The sequence below is a fragment of the Haemorhous mexicanus genome, chromosome 20, assembly GCF_027477595.1.
Source record: "Haemorhous mexicanus isolate bHaeMex1 chromosome 20, bHaeMex1.pri, whole genome shotgun sequence".
NCBI classification, from domain to species: Eukaryota; Metazoa; Chordata; class Aves; order Passeriformes; family Fringillidae; genus Haemorhous; species Haemorhous mexicanus.
This window is the reverse complement of record NC_082360.1, coordinates 8,958,866-8,978,462: the sequence shown is the minus strand read 5'-3', so window position 1 is coordinate 8,978,462 and position 19,597 is coordinate 8,958,866. Positions and strand designations below refer to the sequence as shown.

Sequence of the window (19,597 nt, the reverse complement as noted above, 5' to 3'; positions counted from 1 at the left end):
GTGGCTTGTGTTTGCTGGCAAGGGAGGTTCATTAATTTTATTAGCACGTTATAGGGTTTCTCAAACACAACTGAAAGCCTAAATTCAAAACATTCCAAAATACTTTAATGTTCAGCTCTTGGCATTCAGCTCTGGCATTTCCCTTACTGTATTGGTGTCCTTACAAATTGTACTTGCAGGAAATGCTTTGGTTTACAGCTCAGTATCATTAAATTGTGAAGTAAGATGCTGGGAACAGCGAGCTATAAGGTTGCTGCTAAAGGGTTGATGGTAGAACCTCAGTGTATGAGTGTGCTTTCCTTATTCCATCAGTTTTCCACACCTGGAGCTGGGAGAGGGCTCAGCCATTTGTCCTGACAAATTGTACTTGCAGGAAATGCTTTGGTTCACAGCTCAGAATCATTAAATTGTGAAGTAAGATGGGGATAGGATGCTGGGAAAAACAAACTATAAGGTTGCTGCTAAAGGGTTGATGGTAGAACCTCAGTGTATGAGTGTGCTTTCCTTATTCCATCAGTTTTCCATGCTTGGAGCTGTAAGGGGGCTCAGCCATTCCTTGGGAAAATGGCCCAGGCCATGTTCAATTGACCGTGGGGTGATTTAACGTCAGGTGAAAGATAAGAATCCTCATAAGTGTTTCAGAAGCTTGTGTTCATGCATTGCCCTGAGTGGTCAGAGCTGTTTTCAGCTTGGCTGGCAGTGAGGAGCAGCTCTGGGCAGCTCTGCTCCTGGGCCAGGCTCTGCCCAGCTGCTCCTGAGCTTGGGGATGGAGGCAGAACTGGGAGAAGGCACCGTGGGACACTGGCTGCTCTTGTCAGAGCAAAGCCATTGCCCTTGCTCTTGGTTCCAGAGATGATTCACTCACTGAACACCTCCTTTTTAATGCTGCATGATGTGACTGTGGGAGATTCTCTTGTAGAGGCTGCCACTGTGATTTTCAAAAAGCTCTTTGCTTGCTGTCAGTGTCTGGAATTCCAGTTGTATTACAGAACAAAATGCAACCCAACAGCTGCACTCTGGAGAGTTGGTTTCAGCTTGTATCCCATCATTTTATAGTGTACAGCCTCTGCTTCTTCCTCCTGCTCCCCCTCCCAGCCCTTGGGTTTTGTGCTGGGTGATTCCTCAAACTGAAGGAGCTGCTCTGTTTAAGAGATCCCATTTCTGCAATTGGGGTCACAGCTGAAATAGCTGAAAAATCTGAAGGACAACTGCTCAGCGTTCACAGGAAGCAGTTCTGGGCTCTCCTATTGTGCCAGCTCTTTAATTGGAAGAGCTGTGCTGTTCCTCACTGCTGTGCCTGTACTCTGCTCCAGAGCAGAGGAGAGCAGCACCCAGAGGGGCTTTGTGGCTGCAGAAAACACATTAACAGCAGCAGCTTCTTCAACTGAAGTGAATGCAAACTGCAGAAGTGATAGAAAAAGTCTGTGATTGTGGGTCACCTTTTTTGTTGGTGCAAGTTCTCAAAATAGCTATTTCAGCCCAGGTTTTGATAGATGGTTTCTGGGTTATTGTTCATTTATAAAATGGGACACCTCAAAGGAGGGAGATTAATGGTTTTGTGAAATTTTAGCAAGGGCTTTACATAGAAACAGTGGTCTCTGTCTCAGAAAGTATATAATTAACAAGTAGATTGAAGCAGTGCTGAATATTTTATATTACATTAAATCCTCTAATATTTTGAAACTCTTCCTCAGTCTTGCAAATATTGTGGTGCAGTTTTAGTAGAATAAACTATAACATGTACCTTCTTTTTCCTGTGTGGAAGGCAGAAATGACAAATCTGTTATAATATGTATCTGAATATAGTATTCAGACAGATCTGAATATGTTATGTGAGGTATTTTACTAAATCCAAACTGTTTCTAAAGTGTGTTAGGTATAAATTTCTAATTTAAAATGTGCAGGTATATATTTATCATTTTATCCCACGGCACTGCCAGGTCTGCCAGAGTTGGTTGGGGAAGTGTAAATGCATATGCATTCCCTGCCAGGCACACAGCCTGTATTTGCACACTGTTGTGGAGCTGGCAAAGCCAGCTTACCAGAGACATCCATCTGTTTTCTACTTAGTGTAAAGGAGTTAATGACCTCAGTAGTTAAGACTGTCCAGACTATCTGTATAATCCTTTCACACAAATAAGATATTGTTGCATTTAATCATTACTTTCTCTCAAATTAAAAAAAAAAAAATTAAACAGTAGTTTACAGTGGTTTTATTTCTGTCCTCCACCTGAGTTTTTTTAGTCTAATTGAACTTGACCAAGCAGAAAATCTGTGGCAAGGTCAGAGGTATGAAGCTGAGATTAGGCAGAGCAGTTATTAGCAGGTAGACATGGAAATTCATGGAGATTTAGAAATAGGAATCAGCCTTAATTTACCAATAGTGATTTCATGTATTTCTGTACCTTGCCCCCAGGGTAGGTTTTTGTGAAGGTAGCTTGAGTTTTGCAGAAACCATGAGGAAAACGAAGGTAGCCCATGAGGCAGGGAATGTGTAGCACTACACAGATTAGTGCTGTGAAGGTGCTGTGTGACCTTGTGGGCTCACCAAAGAGCTTTAAGAAGCTTAGGAACAGGTTAAGGTGATGGGCAGAGATGTTGTTTTTCTTATTCACTGTCTTAGCTTGGAACAGACTGTGTCTTGCTGGGCTCCAGGCTGGTTTAGTCAGAAAGGAGTGGGAAATGCCAAGTGGAAAGATTGCATAAAGCAGTTGTAAGTGTTAGCCTGGCTACTCTCCTGAGACAGCACTTCCTTCGAGATGGGGTGAAACACTGGCACAAAAGCACACTGGTGTATTATACATTATATATGTTGGAAAAGTTAGGGTAATTTACTTTTTAAGAATTCTCAGTGGATTCAGTATGTCGGTAGCAGTCAAAGGTAGGGCTGCTTGTGACTTGTGTTTGCTTTATTATCTACAGCCTTGCTTACATTTAATGTAAAAGGGATTTTCATTATATTTTTACAAGTTATGATATGTTCAGAAGAGGAGAAAGACAAATATTGCTACGTCCTGTATCTTAATTGCTGCTCTCCTTGTTTATCTATTCCTAGTAAACTTATTTAAACAGTTCTTATTTAAACAACAAATGTAGTTGGTATTTAATTGATTTGTCTATTCTGAAGTACTACCCTATTTCTGTTTATTGTAATTGCTATATTTAATCTTAGGATGATCTAACACATGCCATGTGCCACATTCATTCATTCACTGCTTGGTGCTGTGCAGAAAGCACAGGGCAGCCACAGATATGGGCCCCTGGGGGAAATTCTGTGGCCTCAGTGAGAATGCAAAGTGTGTGAAACAGCAACACAGCAGTGACTCCCTGCTCCAGACTCCTGCAGAGGCTCTGAAGTGCTCTGGAGCCCTCTGGGAGTAACCCACAGAGGGTTTTGTTCTTACTGAACTTCTGTGGGAGCTCCTTAGCCCAGTTCAGGATGAGTTCTTAGTTAAAAGCCCCAAAGCAGGAGCCCCACAACAAATACAGAGTGTGCACAGAGTTTTTGCCCTCTTGCTGCCTACGAGACCTCCAGTGCTGTTTCCTCTGGTGTTGGAATAAATCATGCTGAACTCCATTTTCCTCATGGTGGAAAAAGCCCATTCTTTATTCACATAACTCGTTTTCATACAGTTTTACAGACTTTGTATGTGAGTCCAACTGGTCAGCAACTTTCTTGCCAATTACTTTATTGGTTAGTTACAAGTTGTTACCCTGTATTGATTGCTCAGTCAAACCCCTGATGTGAGCATGCAGGAAAAGTTGTTTGTGAGAAATAGTTTTTATTTTTCCATCTAACAGTGTAAAAACAGTTTATACAGGTGCTGGTTGTTTTTCACCCAGGAATAATTATGTTAATGAACTGCTCACACCAGGGTTGTTTTCAGATGGGAACTTGCAAAGTGCTAGCTTGACAAGGCCAGCCACTGATTTTAGGAGAGCAGGCTTGATTTTATGAAGCCTTTCTTTATGATTTTTCTACCTTAGTGCAGCACTGTGGAATAATCAATGCTTGAAACCTGGAAACAAATGATGTGCCTGTGGTTATGGGGCACCCAGTAATGCCATGGCAGTGGAGCCACAGCTTTGGGGCTGGTTTAGACAGGAAAAGATGTGATTTCTACACTCCTTAAAGTGTTATCCATTTGAGTTGGGACAACAGTCTTGACCATTGGTCAGTGGGCATGGGGTATTTGCTCCAAGGCTGATGGCCTTGGAGCTCTTTTCCAACCTTAAAAATTGTATGATTACAAAAAAGAGTCAGAGATTACTTGAAAAACCTCACTGCTTTCTCTGTAGATGGTAGCTGGCAGTTCAGTTGGACTCTCTGCAAATAAATTCTCTCCACCCTTTAGGTTTGCAGCTGAATTTGTTTTCCTGAATAAATGAATACTGTGGTGTGGTAGAGCTATTTATAGCTAGTGGAAAGGCTCACCTACTCTGTTCCTTTTCTTCCAAAAGTGGGAGTTTACAAGTGATTTAAAAAAAAAAAAAACTCTTGACCTTTTCTAATAGTTCTCAGTTGTAAAGCATGTGATTTTTGTCTTGATATTTTTTACCCTTTGTTTTTTGGAACACTTGTGGTTGTGGGGCTCTTCAGACATATGGCTGAGTGATGTGTGGGCTCAGCAATGGCTTTTCTTCTTTATAGATCATCTAATAGAGAAGATTGCTTCTGTTTCTGTTATTTATGATTACAGTACTTCACTTTGGTCCCATCCATTTGTGTCATATATGCAAGCCATTAGTAGCAGTATTTTTTAGCAGAGAACTCTCACCCAGCCATATATCACAGTAATCTTTTCACTCCACATAATTTGGAATAAAGCTGGAAATTTATAGTGGAGCCTTGTAACTCCAAGTGATGACAGTATATATATTTATATATATATATATATATATATATATATGTGTGTTATTGATAACAAGAAGTTTTTCTCAGTGCTGTGCCTGGACAGAGCAGTGTTGGGTGGAATGAATTGCCTTCCATTATGTACCATAAATCCCACAAGCTCTGTCGAGCATCTTCAGCTTGCTTGCTCTGAGGATGCACTGAATGCTCCTTCCCAGGCTCCTCCTTGGTTTTGTGCTGCCCAGTTGGCATTTTCTGCTCTCTGGGAGGGCAGGGAGCAGCCAGGGAGATGCCACGTGCCAGCAGAGAGTGAGCAGTTAGTCTGGTTTTGCAGCACAAGGCCTGTTTTGTTCTCTGCATCCCTCCCTGCTCCCCTCCCTGGGCTGCAGGGAACCTTTGGCTCCAGCAAGTCCAGAGCTGGGGAGGATGGAAGCTCACAGCCAGATTCTATATATACACCACAGATCAAAATCACACTGTCAAAACATGAAAATACCTCAATAATTTTCTTGTTAATTTTAGCTGTCAGCCTCGAGATGCCTCTTTGCTCTCGAGCTACTCTGCATAATTTGTGCCAGCTCCCTTCAGCTCCTGGTAAAGTGTAAAGGAACAAATTTCCTGGCAGCCTCTGCAAAGCAGTGTAATACAACTTTCATTACATGAAGGTGGTGAACATAATGTGACTTCATAACAGCTGCAGTAAGTGATGTGAAGCTCTTAACATCCTCAAAACAAGTAACAAGTGAGAGGTTATTTTTCATCTCTATTCCTAAAAAAAACAAAAAAACAAAACTGTTATTTTGGGCAGATGACACTCTGTTTGCACTTAGCTGAACTAAGTCAATTTTTACATGAGTTCTCCAGATCTGTGTTGCTCTGTGAAATAAAGAAAACACTAAAAACAAATGCTAAAATACAGTCCAATGGCTGGATTTCAACTTGTAAACTTGAACATTAAATTATCTGTACAGAAATGATGGCTGTCAGATGGATTTCAGTTGACACTTGTTCTTTTCCCTTTGGATTTATGATTCCATGAAAGTTGCTTGTTGCACTGTTTATTTCTGTGTGGAGCTGTTTGATTCTCTTTTGAGTATTCTCAAAAGGTGAGGCAGGTCTGATGCTTTTGGATCACCTGTTAAGGAGCCAGGCTCTTTGGAGATAAGTCACCCATTGCAAATGGGAAATGAAAAACAATCAAGGCTGCCCATGTTGAGTTGCCCACATCAGCTCCTATCAAAGTCTGTTATTAGGCTGAGCAAATTCAGCTTTGAGACTTCAGTAACCAGCACTGAAAATCAAAGCATTAGCACACAGTTTTGAGGTGTAGCCCAAGTCCAAAAGGACAAATCCTCTGTGGTTTGCTTTCTCTGGCAGCTGAATTCTCCTTTCCATTGCAATGTGATGAGCATTGTTTCCAGGGAAGTTCACAGCTAAAGTTCACAGGCTGGAGCAAACAGTGGCACTCCTCTTCCCATGTCTGTATCTTGGTGCTTAAATCATATTAAAAACAAGGTCAGCATTGTCTCTGGTTGGATGAATTCCTTCACACTGAGCTCTGAGAGGCTGTCAGCTCAGAGATAGAACGTGGCTGTGGTGTTTCAGAAATTCTGCCCAAAGCAGATGCCCAGATATGCAGTTTTCCTTACAGAAGTTGCTGAATAAAGCAGAGCTGGAGCAGCCACTCCAAGGTCCCATTTGGAGTGGCAGGCATTGGTGAAACAGCTCCATTCTACAAATCTCCAGATAATCCCATAATATGCCTCTATCTTTTGCATTGATTATCACATTATATTTTGCAACTTTTACAAAAATAATTTGTTAACTTCTTTATTTTCTGAAGGATATACCAAGATTTAAATTTTTTAAAAAATTTTTGCATGTGGTTTATTACTGAAAACACAAATCAGTCTATTGTCCTGAGACTGGGAGATCTGGAACCAAAAATATAATCTGAAAGTAAAATATGACTCAGCTGCAAGTAATATTAATGGTAATTGCCACTTACTTATCTTTCAGTTGGTAGAAAACAAACCATCAAAATGATAATTGCAGGATTCACTGGGATTTAGGTTGATTAACAAACTAGACAACCAAGTGGGCAGCAGCCACTGAGCCAGAGCTGTGGCTCAAGTGGAGTCAGCAGAGCTAATCTGGAATCAGTGGAGCAAAACCCACTTTATTCCCTTTGCCCAAAGTATGAACATATGCCAGGTTGGAAATAGAACAGTTGGAAACAATTTCTGCATGGGATACTGATGAAAAAGAGCTGGGAGGGAGGGGAGGGTGATTAGACTTCTTTAAAGGCATTAATGGGATCAGGGCTGTGTCTGCAGTGACCTGCAGGTGCACCTGGGCACAGCTCTCTTCACTATTTATGAAATAAATTCATGGGTGTTTTAAATGGGAAGGAGAAGTGTTAAAGTTGCCTTGTGCAATGAGCTCTTTAGAACAATTTAGATAATTTAATATGTTTTCCTGTGAAGTTGAGGAAATTTAATGTTTGCTGTTGTTAAGCAATTTAAGTCTATTTTATTCTTGAGATTTGGGAAATAGTGTGGTTTTATGTGTTGGAAATGCAAAATTTCAAGTATACAGAGAATGCATTACCTATAAACAAGCTGTGAATTACTTTTAAATCATTTCATTGTAGTCTCCTGACTCACTCTTTGATGGCATGGTGTTTATTACAAGGTTTTTTCAATCTCAGGTCTTGATTGTCTCTCTTGTTGAAACGTGGACCAATTTCAAAATATCTGAACTAAGTTTAATATTATGAAAGAAGCCATAGTGAGGGTGAAAGCTGGAATTCTGACTCTTAAATAAGCACCCTCAAGGAAATTGTTCTTAATTGTTCTTTTGTTGTGGCTTGGAGGGACCTGTGTGACAACCTATGGCCTCCATCCAGTGACAGGAACTTTTTTATCTCAAAAAGAAAAAGTTTTTTGAGATCATTCATAAATTTTAAATGGGCTTCACGTTGCAATCACGAGCTAATTTTCTTTTCCCATTATCTGCTGCCATTCTGTGCTATGAGAACACTTTGTTCTCTAGAACAGCCTCACTCACAGAGAGCTCTGGTCCCTCACAAGTAATTAACTGGGAAAGATTTGGATTTTTGTAGAGCCCTTCCCCAGGCAGGCAGGGGAGCAAATCCCACACCCAAGGATGGGTTTCATTCCAGCTTCACATCCCTCACTTCTGCCTCCTGGATGCACATTGACAGTTCTGTGACAGAGCAGGATTGACACTCAGGAATGTGGCTTTGTGGATCTGCTCATCCCACGCTGTATTTGAGCACTGTGGGCTGTCTCCAGCATTAAAGATTTACATTGTGTAGAGTCTCTTGGTTTTTAAATGGGAATGCTCATCTCCTCTTTAATGACAGTGTTTGCTTGCTGTCTTGTGTCTTTATTTTACACAGGACTCTGCTTGCTTTCCTCGACTTACAGGTGAAATATTTAAGTTTTATTTTATATTTGTTACAAAATAAAAAAAAAAAGGAACACCACCACCAACCACTCTAACTGTTGTTTCCCCTTTTTTTTTGCCAGTTTGCTGTTTTGTGGTTCACAAGAGGTGCCATGAGTTCGTTACCTTCTCCTGTCCTGGGGCTGACAAGGGGCCTGACACTGATGTGAGTACACTGACTTTTCAGACCCTGCTTTACCCAGATTTGTCTTGTTTACACCCAAGAGAGTGGATTACAAACAGGATCAATGGGTTCTTCACAACAGATAATTGAGTCCAAGTAGGTTTTAACAGTTGTGAAGTGAACATTTATGGACTGAAAAATCTATTTTTGGTAAGAGCAGTAAGCTTGAGTGTGTGACCAAGAACAGTATCCTCAGAATGAGACAACCCTGAGGCATTCACCCAGCCATGAATCAGCATTTTATTTTCTTTGCTTTATGTTGGATGTGTTTGACATTAACAATTCCCAGAAAGGCCAAAGCTTTCTCTGAGCTTTCTTAGTATCTGTCTTATCTCAAAGTGTATCTTTTGAGCTGTCTCTGGTCCTTGTCTCACTGCACACAAAGATCTGTAGCTCCAGTTAAATGACAATTTAATCTTGAGCCAGCTGGCTTACTGGGTTTTTATTTTATTTTCATGTTTGAGCTAGTCTAGGAGTCTGGAAACTCCCATTCCATCCTCCTCTGTCAGTACTTCTGTAGCATTTTTGGTCCACAAGCAGTTTTTCCTCTCCACACATCTGCCTGCCTGGTGAGACACATGTGCAGGATCTTTGTGTCACCCTGCTGAAATAATAAACTGATCTCGTTTGTTCACATAAAAATAACATTTCTTTGGGTTTTATAAATCCCACTTTACAGTGAAGTAATTTAACATCTGCTTATGGGAACAATACATTCCAAGTGTTCTTTGTCTGAATGGCTTTGTTTTGTTTCTTATCACATATTCATGCTCTAGATTGTAGGCTATTATCTCCTCTGATAAAATGCACCAGAAGAATTTTCCTGCTAGCTTTTAATGAGCTTCTCATGAATTGTTTCAATATGCCAGCCAGGAGGTCAGTGAACAATATATGGGCAGAAGCCACAAGGGGTCTTGGAAAATTTCAGACATTAAAAAGTTCTCTTGTTTTTAAATTTAAATATGGGGAAATGTTGAAGAACTGAGAGGAATTTTTAAAACTTCCATTTTAATGCATTTCACATAATTTATATTTAGGTGCAGAAGAAAAATGCTAAAGTTAGAAGTGTAATTAAGTTAGGAGTGTTCAGTATCTCTTCTTTAGCTGATACAGACCTTACCAATAAAACACTCCTTAGGCAAGAGCAAGAAACCAAAATTGTTCTTCACACCTTTGCTTTTCTGAAAGTTCCTGGTTTCTTTAAGCTTTGCAGTGGGGCACTTGGCTCTGTAAAGGCAGTTAACAGCTAAAGCAGGCTTTGGGGATTTGGGAGTGGTGTATTTGGAGTGCCTTGAGCTGCAGGGAGGCTGAAGCCCAGGTCAGCCCTGCATGGGTGATGTTCTCAGCCCTGATCTGGCTGCAGGTTGTTGTTGGCAAAACCCCTGTCGGGCCCAAAGGGGCCAAAATTTCAGCAAAAGTCTGAACAATTAAAGAATATCTGCTGAATTCCTCGTTCTCTGAGTACAGTTCATACCTACAAGCAATGATTTGTAGGTATGACCTATATACCTACATTTTCTAATCAGAAGATGATTTCTGATTTACTCTGGTCAGTCCTAAAACCTCAAGGAGAATAAGCCAAATCTGGTTTTAGCTTAGAGCTCACTTGTGATGTAGGATATTAATGGAAGTTATTCTTGATTGAGAGGTGACACTCATGAGTAGCTCTGCTGTGTCCACAATGATTGATTTGGTTCTTAAAAGTGTTCTTGATTATTTAGTTTTTTATATAAGATGGTTCTTTGGGGTTATTCAGCTGAAGTTCAGAAATGAGAACACAGGTTTGTGTGTGAGACCATTTCATTTTACTGAGAATCTTTTCGTGGTGACAGAGTCTGTGACAGGCTGTTAATGGTCTTTAATATTGCTGACTGCATTTTGTGATTTGGGCTTTTGAGCTCAGTGATTAAATAAATCAGCCTAATGTCTCGTTCCTGTATTTGGATTACCAAATGATCATTTTCAGTATTTACACAGCAGCAATAGCTCAAAAACACTTTGAAGATTAAAAGCAATCAGCAAATAAATATGTTTTATTAAAACTGTGCTACATTAGTGGGTACTATTACACAAAGAAGATTGTAGAATATTATACTTTAATTTACTGAAATGTTTGACTATAATTTCAACCCTCTTACAATTCAGCAACTGATTCCTCTCCCAGTTGCTACAAGCTTTGTTCTGAAATGTAGTGTGCTATAAAGCTTATCACAACATTTAGCAGATTTTTAAATATTAAAATATCCTTTTCTAAATTGCTTTGTGCAGGTGCACAATTAATTTGTGTACTCAAATGCTCCAGTGTTACCTTTCCATTAATTGTAAGACTAATACTGTCATTAATAAAATTAATTTTCCAGAGCAATAATTATAATAATTATAACCATTATATAATAATAATTGTTGTGTATCAGAATAATGTTAAATTATGGTGCCCTGTACTTTTAATATAAATGAGGCAGTCCTTGCAAAATAATGCCTTAATAAAGGTGAGTGTAAAAGTGGAAAGATTAAATTGAGCCTCTTCTTGTTTTACTCAGAGTAGCTGAAATGTGAGGTTGAAATGTCTGTTTGTGCCAAAAGAAAAATAATACTTGGGAATAAAGTGCTCATGCATTGCAGTGGTGGTGTCTGGGGAGCAATATCCTGTGTCAGTGAAACAAGAAGTCACACAACCAAAAAAATTGTGCCTTTTCTTATTGCTTGGCAGGGTGTGAGCTCTGGTTTCTTAGCAAAAAGCAGCTCAGGAAGTTGTTTTCCTGCTGTCTAACAGCTCTCAACAGAAATTATTCATCTTCTCTTTATGGCCCCCTCTTTATGGTGATGCTGAGTGGAATTTAACAGCTCCTGCTGCTGCTGCTGCCCTCCAGAGTCACAGGAAGCCTCATCTCCAGTTCAGGTGCATGCTTTGGGAAGATGCTTGATGTTCTTAAAACTCTTGGAAGTCGTAGGTGAAATACTTCAAGCTTTGGTAAATCAGTGTGAAAATGCAAGAGCAGCCTCAGCAATGGAGTGCTGCTGTAATGAGCTTTGTTAAGATGTGTTCAGCATTAAGGGACAGTTGGTCAGTTTATTGGAAAATGGAGTTAAATACTTGTTTTCTTTGTTAATGGCATTCCGTGACCAGAAGGTGTCTTTGTTATAGATTAAAATGTTCCTAATTACATGCTGCATGTAATTAAAAAATCCCAAGCATTAATTTAAAATGGTGTTTGACTGTATTTTGTGTTTCAGTAGAAGTTTGAGTGCACAGGAACTCACAGAGAATGGCCTCTGGAGCAGCACTATTTCTCTTTCAGATTACAATAATAGAGAATCCAAGGAAGGATTATGAGCAAAATAAATAGAAATTTAAAAGTGAAAATCATTTAAATTAGAGTGAGTGACTCAGCAGTGAAAGGATGTGAAATCTGACTGAGCTTGGTGAGTTTTTAGCCTTTAAACACCTAGGGGAGAATGGATGGGAAGATCCAGATGTGTCCTTACATAAAACCAAACAGCAAATTTTTTTTTACCCTCTCACCATTGCAGGGTAACAGAACCCAGGGATGTCAGAGGTGACATTCTGCAATTTCCAAGTCAATTATCCTCTTGATACTGAAATTCTTTGGGAGCTTTATTATCTTAAGCACATTTGAAAGCTCAGTGGGAATGTGAAGAACTGTGAGGTTCTGTGGGATGCTGCAGGAGTTGGGTGCTTTCATCAGTGGGTTGGATATTGGGATATGCAATTCTAGAGTACAATATTTCACATTTTTTTCTATGTGTTAAGATATAATTTATCAAAACAACAAAAAATCACTCGTGAGAGGAAGAAAAAATAATAAAAAAGCATAAATAAAAGTAAATCAGTGTGATCATGAAGACAGTGGTTCAGAAGAAAGTGAGGCAGGATTTTCAGTGGATCATAAACTCCCTGTGGCCAGCTGTGCACCCCTGGCACAGAGGCAGAGAATGACAGAAATCATAATTCTGTTTTTCAGGGAGATGTTTTATGTTGAATTCTGCAGCTCTTCATTTGGAATTTGGGAGAGAACTGAAGTGTTAAAGGTCTTTAAAGCATGATCTTTGAGTCTTTTTTTGTCTCTTAAACTGTGGCCAGGTCTCTTTAGAGCAGCTTGTGGCAAGGGACAGGTAACTCCATGACAGGGCAGGTTTTTGGGTGTGGTGATGGGGAGCTGCTGCAAGGGGCTGCCAGAAGAAGAAATTAAGAATTTTTTTTCTTGGGGTTGCCCTCTCTCCACCGTGCTGTGGATTTTCCCTGAGTGCTCTGTGGGGAGATGGGACAGGAGCCCTGTGAGGCTCCACTGTGATCTTCATTTGATGGTTCCTGTGATTCTAGAGATGGGAGGAGAAAGATTGACCCTTAAAAATTCATGTGCTGAGGGACCAGTGGGAAACTCTTAATTCAGAAATGCTGATGTTCAGAGTGGCAGCAGGGGTTGGGTTTGCCCTGAGGCTCAGGGAGTGCTGATGTCCACATTTACTGCACTGTTACACTGCTCATTTCATGGCTGGGGCTCTGAGAAAAATGATTTGAAGAATCACCTCTGTACTAAGCCAGAATAAATTAATATAACTGGTCTGCCCTGGAGGCCTTAGGTGTCTTGACCAGATTTCTTTTTCTGTTCAGTTCCAGGAAATGCTGAAATATTTTTCTTTTTGTTTTTTTTTTCTGTTTTATTTCCCCCACTGGCATTTAATCATGTTTCTAGATCATATTTACATGTAGGAGGCTGGTTTCAGAGTGGAAAAAGAGAGCTGCTTGACTGGCCTAGGGAATTAAAACAACCAAACCAAACTCAGAAGAAGAAGAGGCAGTAACTGGAGTCACAGTATTAAGATTTACTACAGAACTAGTTACAAAGGGATTTTAATCAGAAAGCTTTGCAGTCTTTTTCCAAGGATAATGAAATGCAGCAGCAGGGCTTGTCTGATTTGCTTTTAACTCTGTAATTGTTTTTTGCAATAGAAAACAACTGTTATAGATGTTGGACATTTTGAGACTGGAGCAGCAACAAACATAATTTGATAAAATATTATAGAATCATTAAATCACTTAGATTGGAAAGGATCTTGAAGATCATCAAATCCAACCATATCTCACCAAGGTTTGGGGGAAAGGTTTCATTGCTAATCTGAATTTTGAGCAATAGGCAATCTTGTCCCAGAAATATTTTCTTTTTAATTAAGATGAAAACCTTCTTGCTTTATCACAAAAGATACACAACTGCAGGGAGACCTGGCAAGAAGCAGTTCACTGCTTGCCAGATTAACAAAAATGTCCTCTTTAAAAGAAGCCTGTATGAATTTTTGGAAGTGATCCTTAAACAGCTCTGATGCAATTCTTCATTGCATTCCTTAAACAGAAAATATAAAGCCCCCTCTATTTACAGATTAAGGAAACAACTCAAAGTGTTTTTATGGCTGTGGTTTCTAATTATGATAATTATTGATCACATTGATCTTGTTTGCAATAGACAATATTAGATGCAGGCAGTAGGTAATATTCTTAATAAAAAGCAATTTTTGTCAAAATATGGTGTTCCTTGCTATATTACCACAGCCTTTTCCCCAAAAGCATGTCCTGGATAACAAAATAGCATCACAGTCAGTGCAGTAAGTGATACTGAAGGAGCTGAAAATTTTAATTCTTTCTGTTATTTATCATAAGTGCTTTAGAACAAATTTTACAGGACAACAGGATAATTTTTCTTGCAAAAATAAGCATTTTCTTGCTTGTGGTTATCCTGAATGTCTGAAGAGTATCCAAAGCAATTTATGGAGAAATAAAGGTTTTCTTCTATGGTTTTGACTCCAAAGCCCTAAAATTTGAAAGTTGCTTGGTTTTCTAATGTTTTATTGTTTTTTTCCATGGTTCTGTGTGACAGTGGCTCATTACAAAGTGTGGTTATGTTGCCAATGAAATTCCAATCTGAACAGACTCAGTGCAGAGCTAGGATTCTTTTTAATGGAAGGCAGAGAAATGTCTGTGCATCCTGAGGGGGATATGTTGGGCTCTTTTTCCTCCAGCACTGGGAGGAGGTTCTGGGCACAGAGGTTCAGGAATTGCCCATCCCTGGCTGTACTGAGAGGTTTGACTGCTTTCCTAAATGCCTTCTTTTGGTGGCTGCAAGCAGCTTCCCAGTTACCTGAGAGCAGTTCTTGTGCTGGAATGTGTTTGAATTAATCATCCCCCTAGAAAACATGTGTACCTTCTCTTCCTAAATTAAAGCACAGGCTCCTTTTATTGCAGCTGAAATGGCTTTTAGCTACACTGAGCAATCCTCAGCAAAAGCAGAATTAAATTACAAAGGAAGAGGTTCATGAACTTTTATAGCTACTGGTAATTCCCACCTTTTCCCTGCAACCCAGTCTCCAGACTGGCTCTCTGTCCATCTGCATGGAAATTTTCCCTGCAGTGTGAAAGGAGCTGTGTGAATCCTCTCCTTGAGCGCCCCAAGGGAAGGAAATCCGTGGTGGGTGGCTGCCTGCACAGTGTGTGACTCCAAGGAACATTTGCTCACATCCTCCAGTGCAGCCCTTCAGGCTTTCAGTTCATGGAGTTTGTGCCTGAGACACTGGGAGTGCAGTTTAGGTTTTTGTTACAGCCTCTGAGATTTGACAGTTCATAGCTTTTTATTTATAAAAATTTATTTTTTATTTTCCCAAGGCAGAACAATGCAAGTGCTGAACAGCTGTATCATAAAATTCAGACTTTATATTTTTCTTTCTGTCCATTTCCTGTGCAATATATAATATAACATAGGTGATCTGGTAAGAGTTAATCACTGAACAGAGCTCTGCTCAGACAGTTAGGAAATGTATATAAATGATGAACCTAAAAATATCCCTGATTTTCACAAGTTAGCACTGCAGAACAATTAGGCAGTGGGACTATAAAAGGAGAACTCAGAGCTAAGTTATTCCCAGTAGTAAAGAGAAATCTTGTGGCTGAGGTGCAGTTGTGGTGGCAGCAACTCCTGAGTGCCAATTTTCACCATCTAAACTCTAACTCCCCAAATTGAAGTTGGCATGATTCCAACAGCACTTATTTTCCTGTTGTTATGAATATATTGAGTTTTGTGCAATTCGGGTTGAGATTCATTATTTCCTAGTCAGCTTTTGTTTCCCTTTGGCAAAAGTCTCTTGTGTCAGTCTTTAAACTCGGTGTAAATGTGCTGATATTTGGGTTTAGGGGGGAAGAATGCCTAAGAATTACTAATAACCTGTTTTCTTACATGAGATATCACATGTAAAATGCACCACAGACATTTCTATCAGGTTCCACCCCCAAAACTGTGTGGGTTTTAAAATAAAGAAGAGTGATTATGGCACACTGAACTCAGGAGCTAGAAGAGACACAGACCACTGAGAGAGCCTTGCAGAATGCTGGCAATTTTTAGCACTGTCTGTTTGTTGAGGTGGCAGTTCTTGCACCAAAATTAGATTCAGTCTTAATTTGGAATAAAAGAAGTGGGCTAATTTTGAAAAGCACTGCAGATCCCATATGCTCAGAGAGATTTTAGTGTGTCACCAGAGTGTCCCCAGCTTTGGGGATGGCTGGGGCTCTGTCCTTGGGGTGCTGCAGAAGTTTGCTGATCTCTGCTGAGTTGAAGTGGCGTGGCCTCAGCTCCTTGGTGTAAATCACAGCTCCAGGGAAGCTCCTCTGGGGGTGGGGAGAAAAGAACAACTTGTACTCTTAGGAAGGAGCAAAGCTCTCTCATGGAGGTGCTGTGACCCTGGGACAGAGAGATGAGAGAGAGAGGAAAAGCAGGGAGGGGAGGTGGGGACATCCTGGCTGGGGAGGGAGCAGCTGCCACCCTCTTCCACTGCAGCTCCATGGATCCATCAGCTGCTGGGAGAGCATCAAGGAAGCTCTGCATGAGCAGGAACAGTTTGGTTTCCTCCTTGGCCATTGCTCTTGTGTTTTCTCATTTTCACTGGCCATTCTTGGGGTCATACTCTGAAGAAATCCAAATAGCTCAGAGATTTTTTTTCAGCCTTTGGGAAAGATAGGATTTGTCTTGAAGTAATCAGTGACCTCAGGGAACATGTATTAAGTGTTATCTTAATATTCTGTCATTTTAAATTGATCTGTTTTTCCTAGCAGCCCAATGAAACTTGATGCAAACAGATTTTAAGGCAGTGGTGCATTACCTGTGCTGAAAAACCAAATCCTGATGCTTCTGCTGAAGTTAAGACGATGCCAGTCATGATTCCCTTCATAATTTGATTTTTGCTGTTCCCTTGCAAATAAATTAACTGTGGCATGGCCTGTGTAATTAATGAACCTCAGTCCTTAAAGTACCAGTGATCAGTGCTGAGCTCATAAACTAAAGGCAGAAGCATATCATAAATTCTGCTAATGAGAACTTAATTGATGGAAAAGTCAGAGATTGATTTATTCCTTTTCCTTCCTGTCCCCATGAGAACAGTACCTGCTGAACTGAGGATGAAAGAAATGTCTCAGTGTTGGGAACACCATTGTAATCTGTATCAAAGCACCTTCAGGTCTGTTTCTATGGCAACAGGAGCATCAGACCAGCAGAGAACGGACCAGAAAGAAGATAAAAGCCTTTACAAAAATAGCTGTAAGAAGTGTCTGCATAGCTTTGGCTACTTTTCTTTCTTTTTTTAGAAAAGAAAAAAAAAAAGCCCAAAACTTGGAGTTTTTTAAAAGCTGGTTATTATTTAGGTTAGAACCTATTAGCAGTGAAGTACTGGTAGAATGTAGTAATTTATTAACTTCAGGGACATTAATTAAAGAGTTTATCAAAAAGAAAGTCTTTAAACTAAACTTAATAGAAACAGTATAATTTTTAAAAGCAGTTTCTATGTAACCCCTCCTGAAAAGGCATTTTCTGAATCTTAAGGTCTTCATTCCATTTTATAAAAGTTATAATAAGATGAAAAATTATCCATCTTTGGTCTGTAAATAGCCTTTTCTCCTTTCCACCTAATTGCTTTATTATCATTAAATTGAGCCCTTGGTATCTAATTACAATGCTGGGAATTGTAAATCACAGACTGGAGTCCATGGGGTCAATATTCTTAATTTTGTATTGCCAGAGATTGGGTAAAAATACATGAAAAGGAATAAAAAGCTTTTTCCTCCATCTTTCAGTTGGACTTTGGTCATTCCAGTGGGAAAAGTGGCCTGGAAAATCACAGGCAGGTGCAGTTTGAGTCTGACTTCTTGGAATGAAAAGCAAATGATGATTGATAGGACAAGGGACTCCAGTGAGCACCAGAGAATGGTTCCTTTTAGGGTGTATGTACAAGCAGAGATGTCTAAAAATTCTGATTTACCCTGTCCAAAAATAGGATAAAATGCAACCTGACTGCAGAGATGAGGTTTGAGGGAGCTGGGAAGAGACTGGCATGAGAATATATAGAAAGCCTATGTTAAATAGGCCATGCATAAATATATGAGATGTTTGTGAGAAGGTTCCTCATTTCTTTGTCCCAGGTTTTATTCTAGAATAATTTTTTCCCCTAGAATCGTCTGAAATCTGAGATTATCCCAAATTATTGTTTCCTTCCTGCAAAAATTATTTGTGTTTAATTAAAGCTCATTTGAGTCCTACAATCTTTCCATGCAGCAGGAGGAAGACCTGGGCATTCCTTCTAATAAATAGCTTTGTGAAATTCTTTCTTAGTCAAAATCCACTTTTATTTTCCAAGGTCTATATTAGTACCTACAGATTGACCTAGTTATGAGTAGAGATATTGGATTGTTAAATCTGAAGCCTGAAGTCCCATTTCTCAATGCAAATTACTGGCATTCTCTTTTTTAAACTATATTAAAACTATATTATTTTTACTTCCCTTGAGAAAGAAAAATAAGAGTTTTAATAACCAAATGCTTTGACTTTTGTGGTTATTCTCAAATTTTTAGTTTTTTTTTTTTTTGTCATGTTGCTCTTGCTCTACCAAAATTCAGTTGTCAGTTTTGAAATTTAGTAAAATCAATACTCTGTTTTAATATCAAATAGAAGAGGAGTCAAAATACTTTGGTATTTAGACTTTGGGAGAAGCAGAACCAAAATAGATAGAAGGATAGTAAAAAAAAAAAAAATCCCAAATCCACTAGAAATAAAGCAGTCCTGTAACTTTTAGGAGAAATGTATAAATCCCTCAGAGTTCTGTTTAACATCTGCTACTTGTCTCTCCATGTGCCAAGAGCATGATTGGACCATTCAGGAAAATAAAAAGAACTCTGCAATCAACAGACTTTGTTCAATATTCCTGCACAAAGGGGACTCTCCATAAATAATGTGAAAGACTTTGGTCAAACACAAATGGGTTTATATTTATCATGTTTTATTTAGAAACCTGCCCACACAGAGGTAAAATTAAGAGAAATAGAAATACACTTTAAAAAAAAAAAAATAATTGCTGGAAGTGCATTTTAGAGAGGGGTAGAAAATGTTCTATTCTCCCATTCCAGACTAATCCTCTGCCCTTCTGTGAGAAGGTGCAGCTGTTTACTGATCTTACAAGCTCAAATCAAATCAAAGTGGTTCCCAGAGCTTTGTGGTTGGCAGCAGCAGAGCCCTGGGGTCAAACGAGGAGACAGCACCAGCACAGACCCCAACTCCTCCAGGCTCCTCACGAGGAGCTCTGTGTCTAAATCAAGTCACTTCAGTGACATAACAGTCCAGAAATGGCTCCTCTAATAAAACTTCATTTTCAACTAGTTCTAAAATAAAGGAGGACAAAAGCAGCGTTTTATTTTCTCTCACTTCAGCCATCCTTGTGCTGCATTTCATTTTCCTGTCAATCTGCTCCTGTCCCAGCCCCTCCCTCAGGTTCATTGCTGTTTGTTTTGCCAATACCCTCGGGATGCACTCCAAGAATTTGGGTTATTACTCACTGCAATAAAAGACCAATGCATCTTAATCAATACAGCCTTCCAAAAATTAAACATTTCCTGAAGTAGGGGTTCAAAAGGATCACATTAAAAATCAAATTCCTCCTTCAAAAGTAGCACATTTTGCCTTCTGAGAATGTCATGCATGAAGGTGTCTGGAATATGAGATTTATTTTTTTTAATTAAGGTCTTTTGGCAAAATGTGCCCTGCTCT

At 39.5% G+C, this 19,597-nt stretch overlaps 1 protein-coding gene across 1 annotated transcript in view; it reads left to right on the top strand.

Moving 5' to 3' along the window:
• The window catches only part of PRKCA (protein kinase C alpha), a 148,125-nt gene that overhangs the window by 50,519 nt on the left and 78,009 nt on the right, over positions 1-19,597 (top strand). Inside the window, exon 3 of the mRNA XM_059864138.1 lies at positions 8,407-8,489. Coding sequence (XP_059720121.1) covers positions 8,407-8,489 — 83 coding nt within the window. The remainder of the gene's footprint in view (positions 1-8,406; positions 8,490-19,597) is intronic.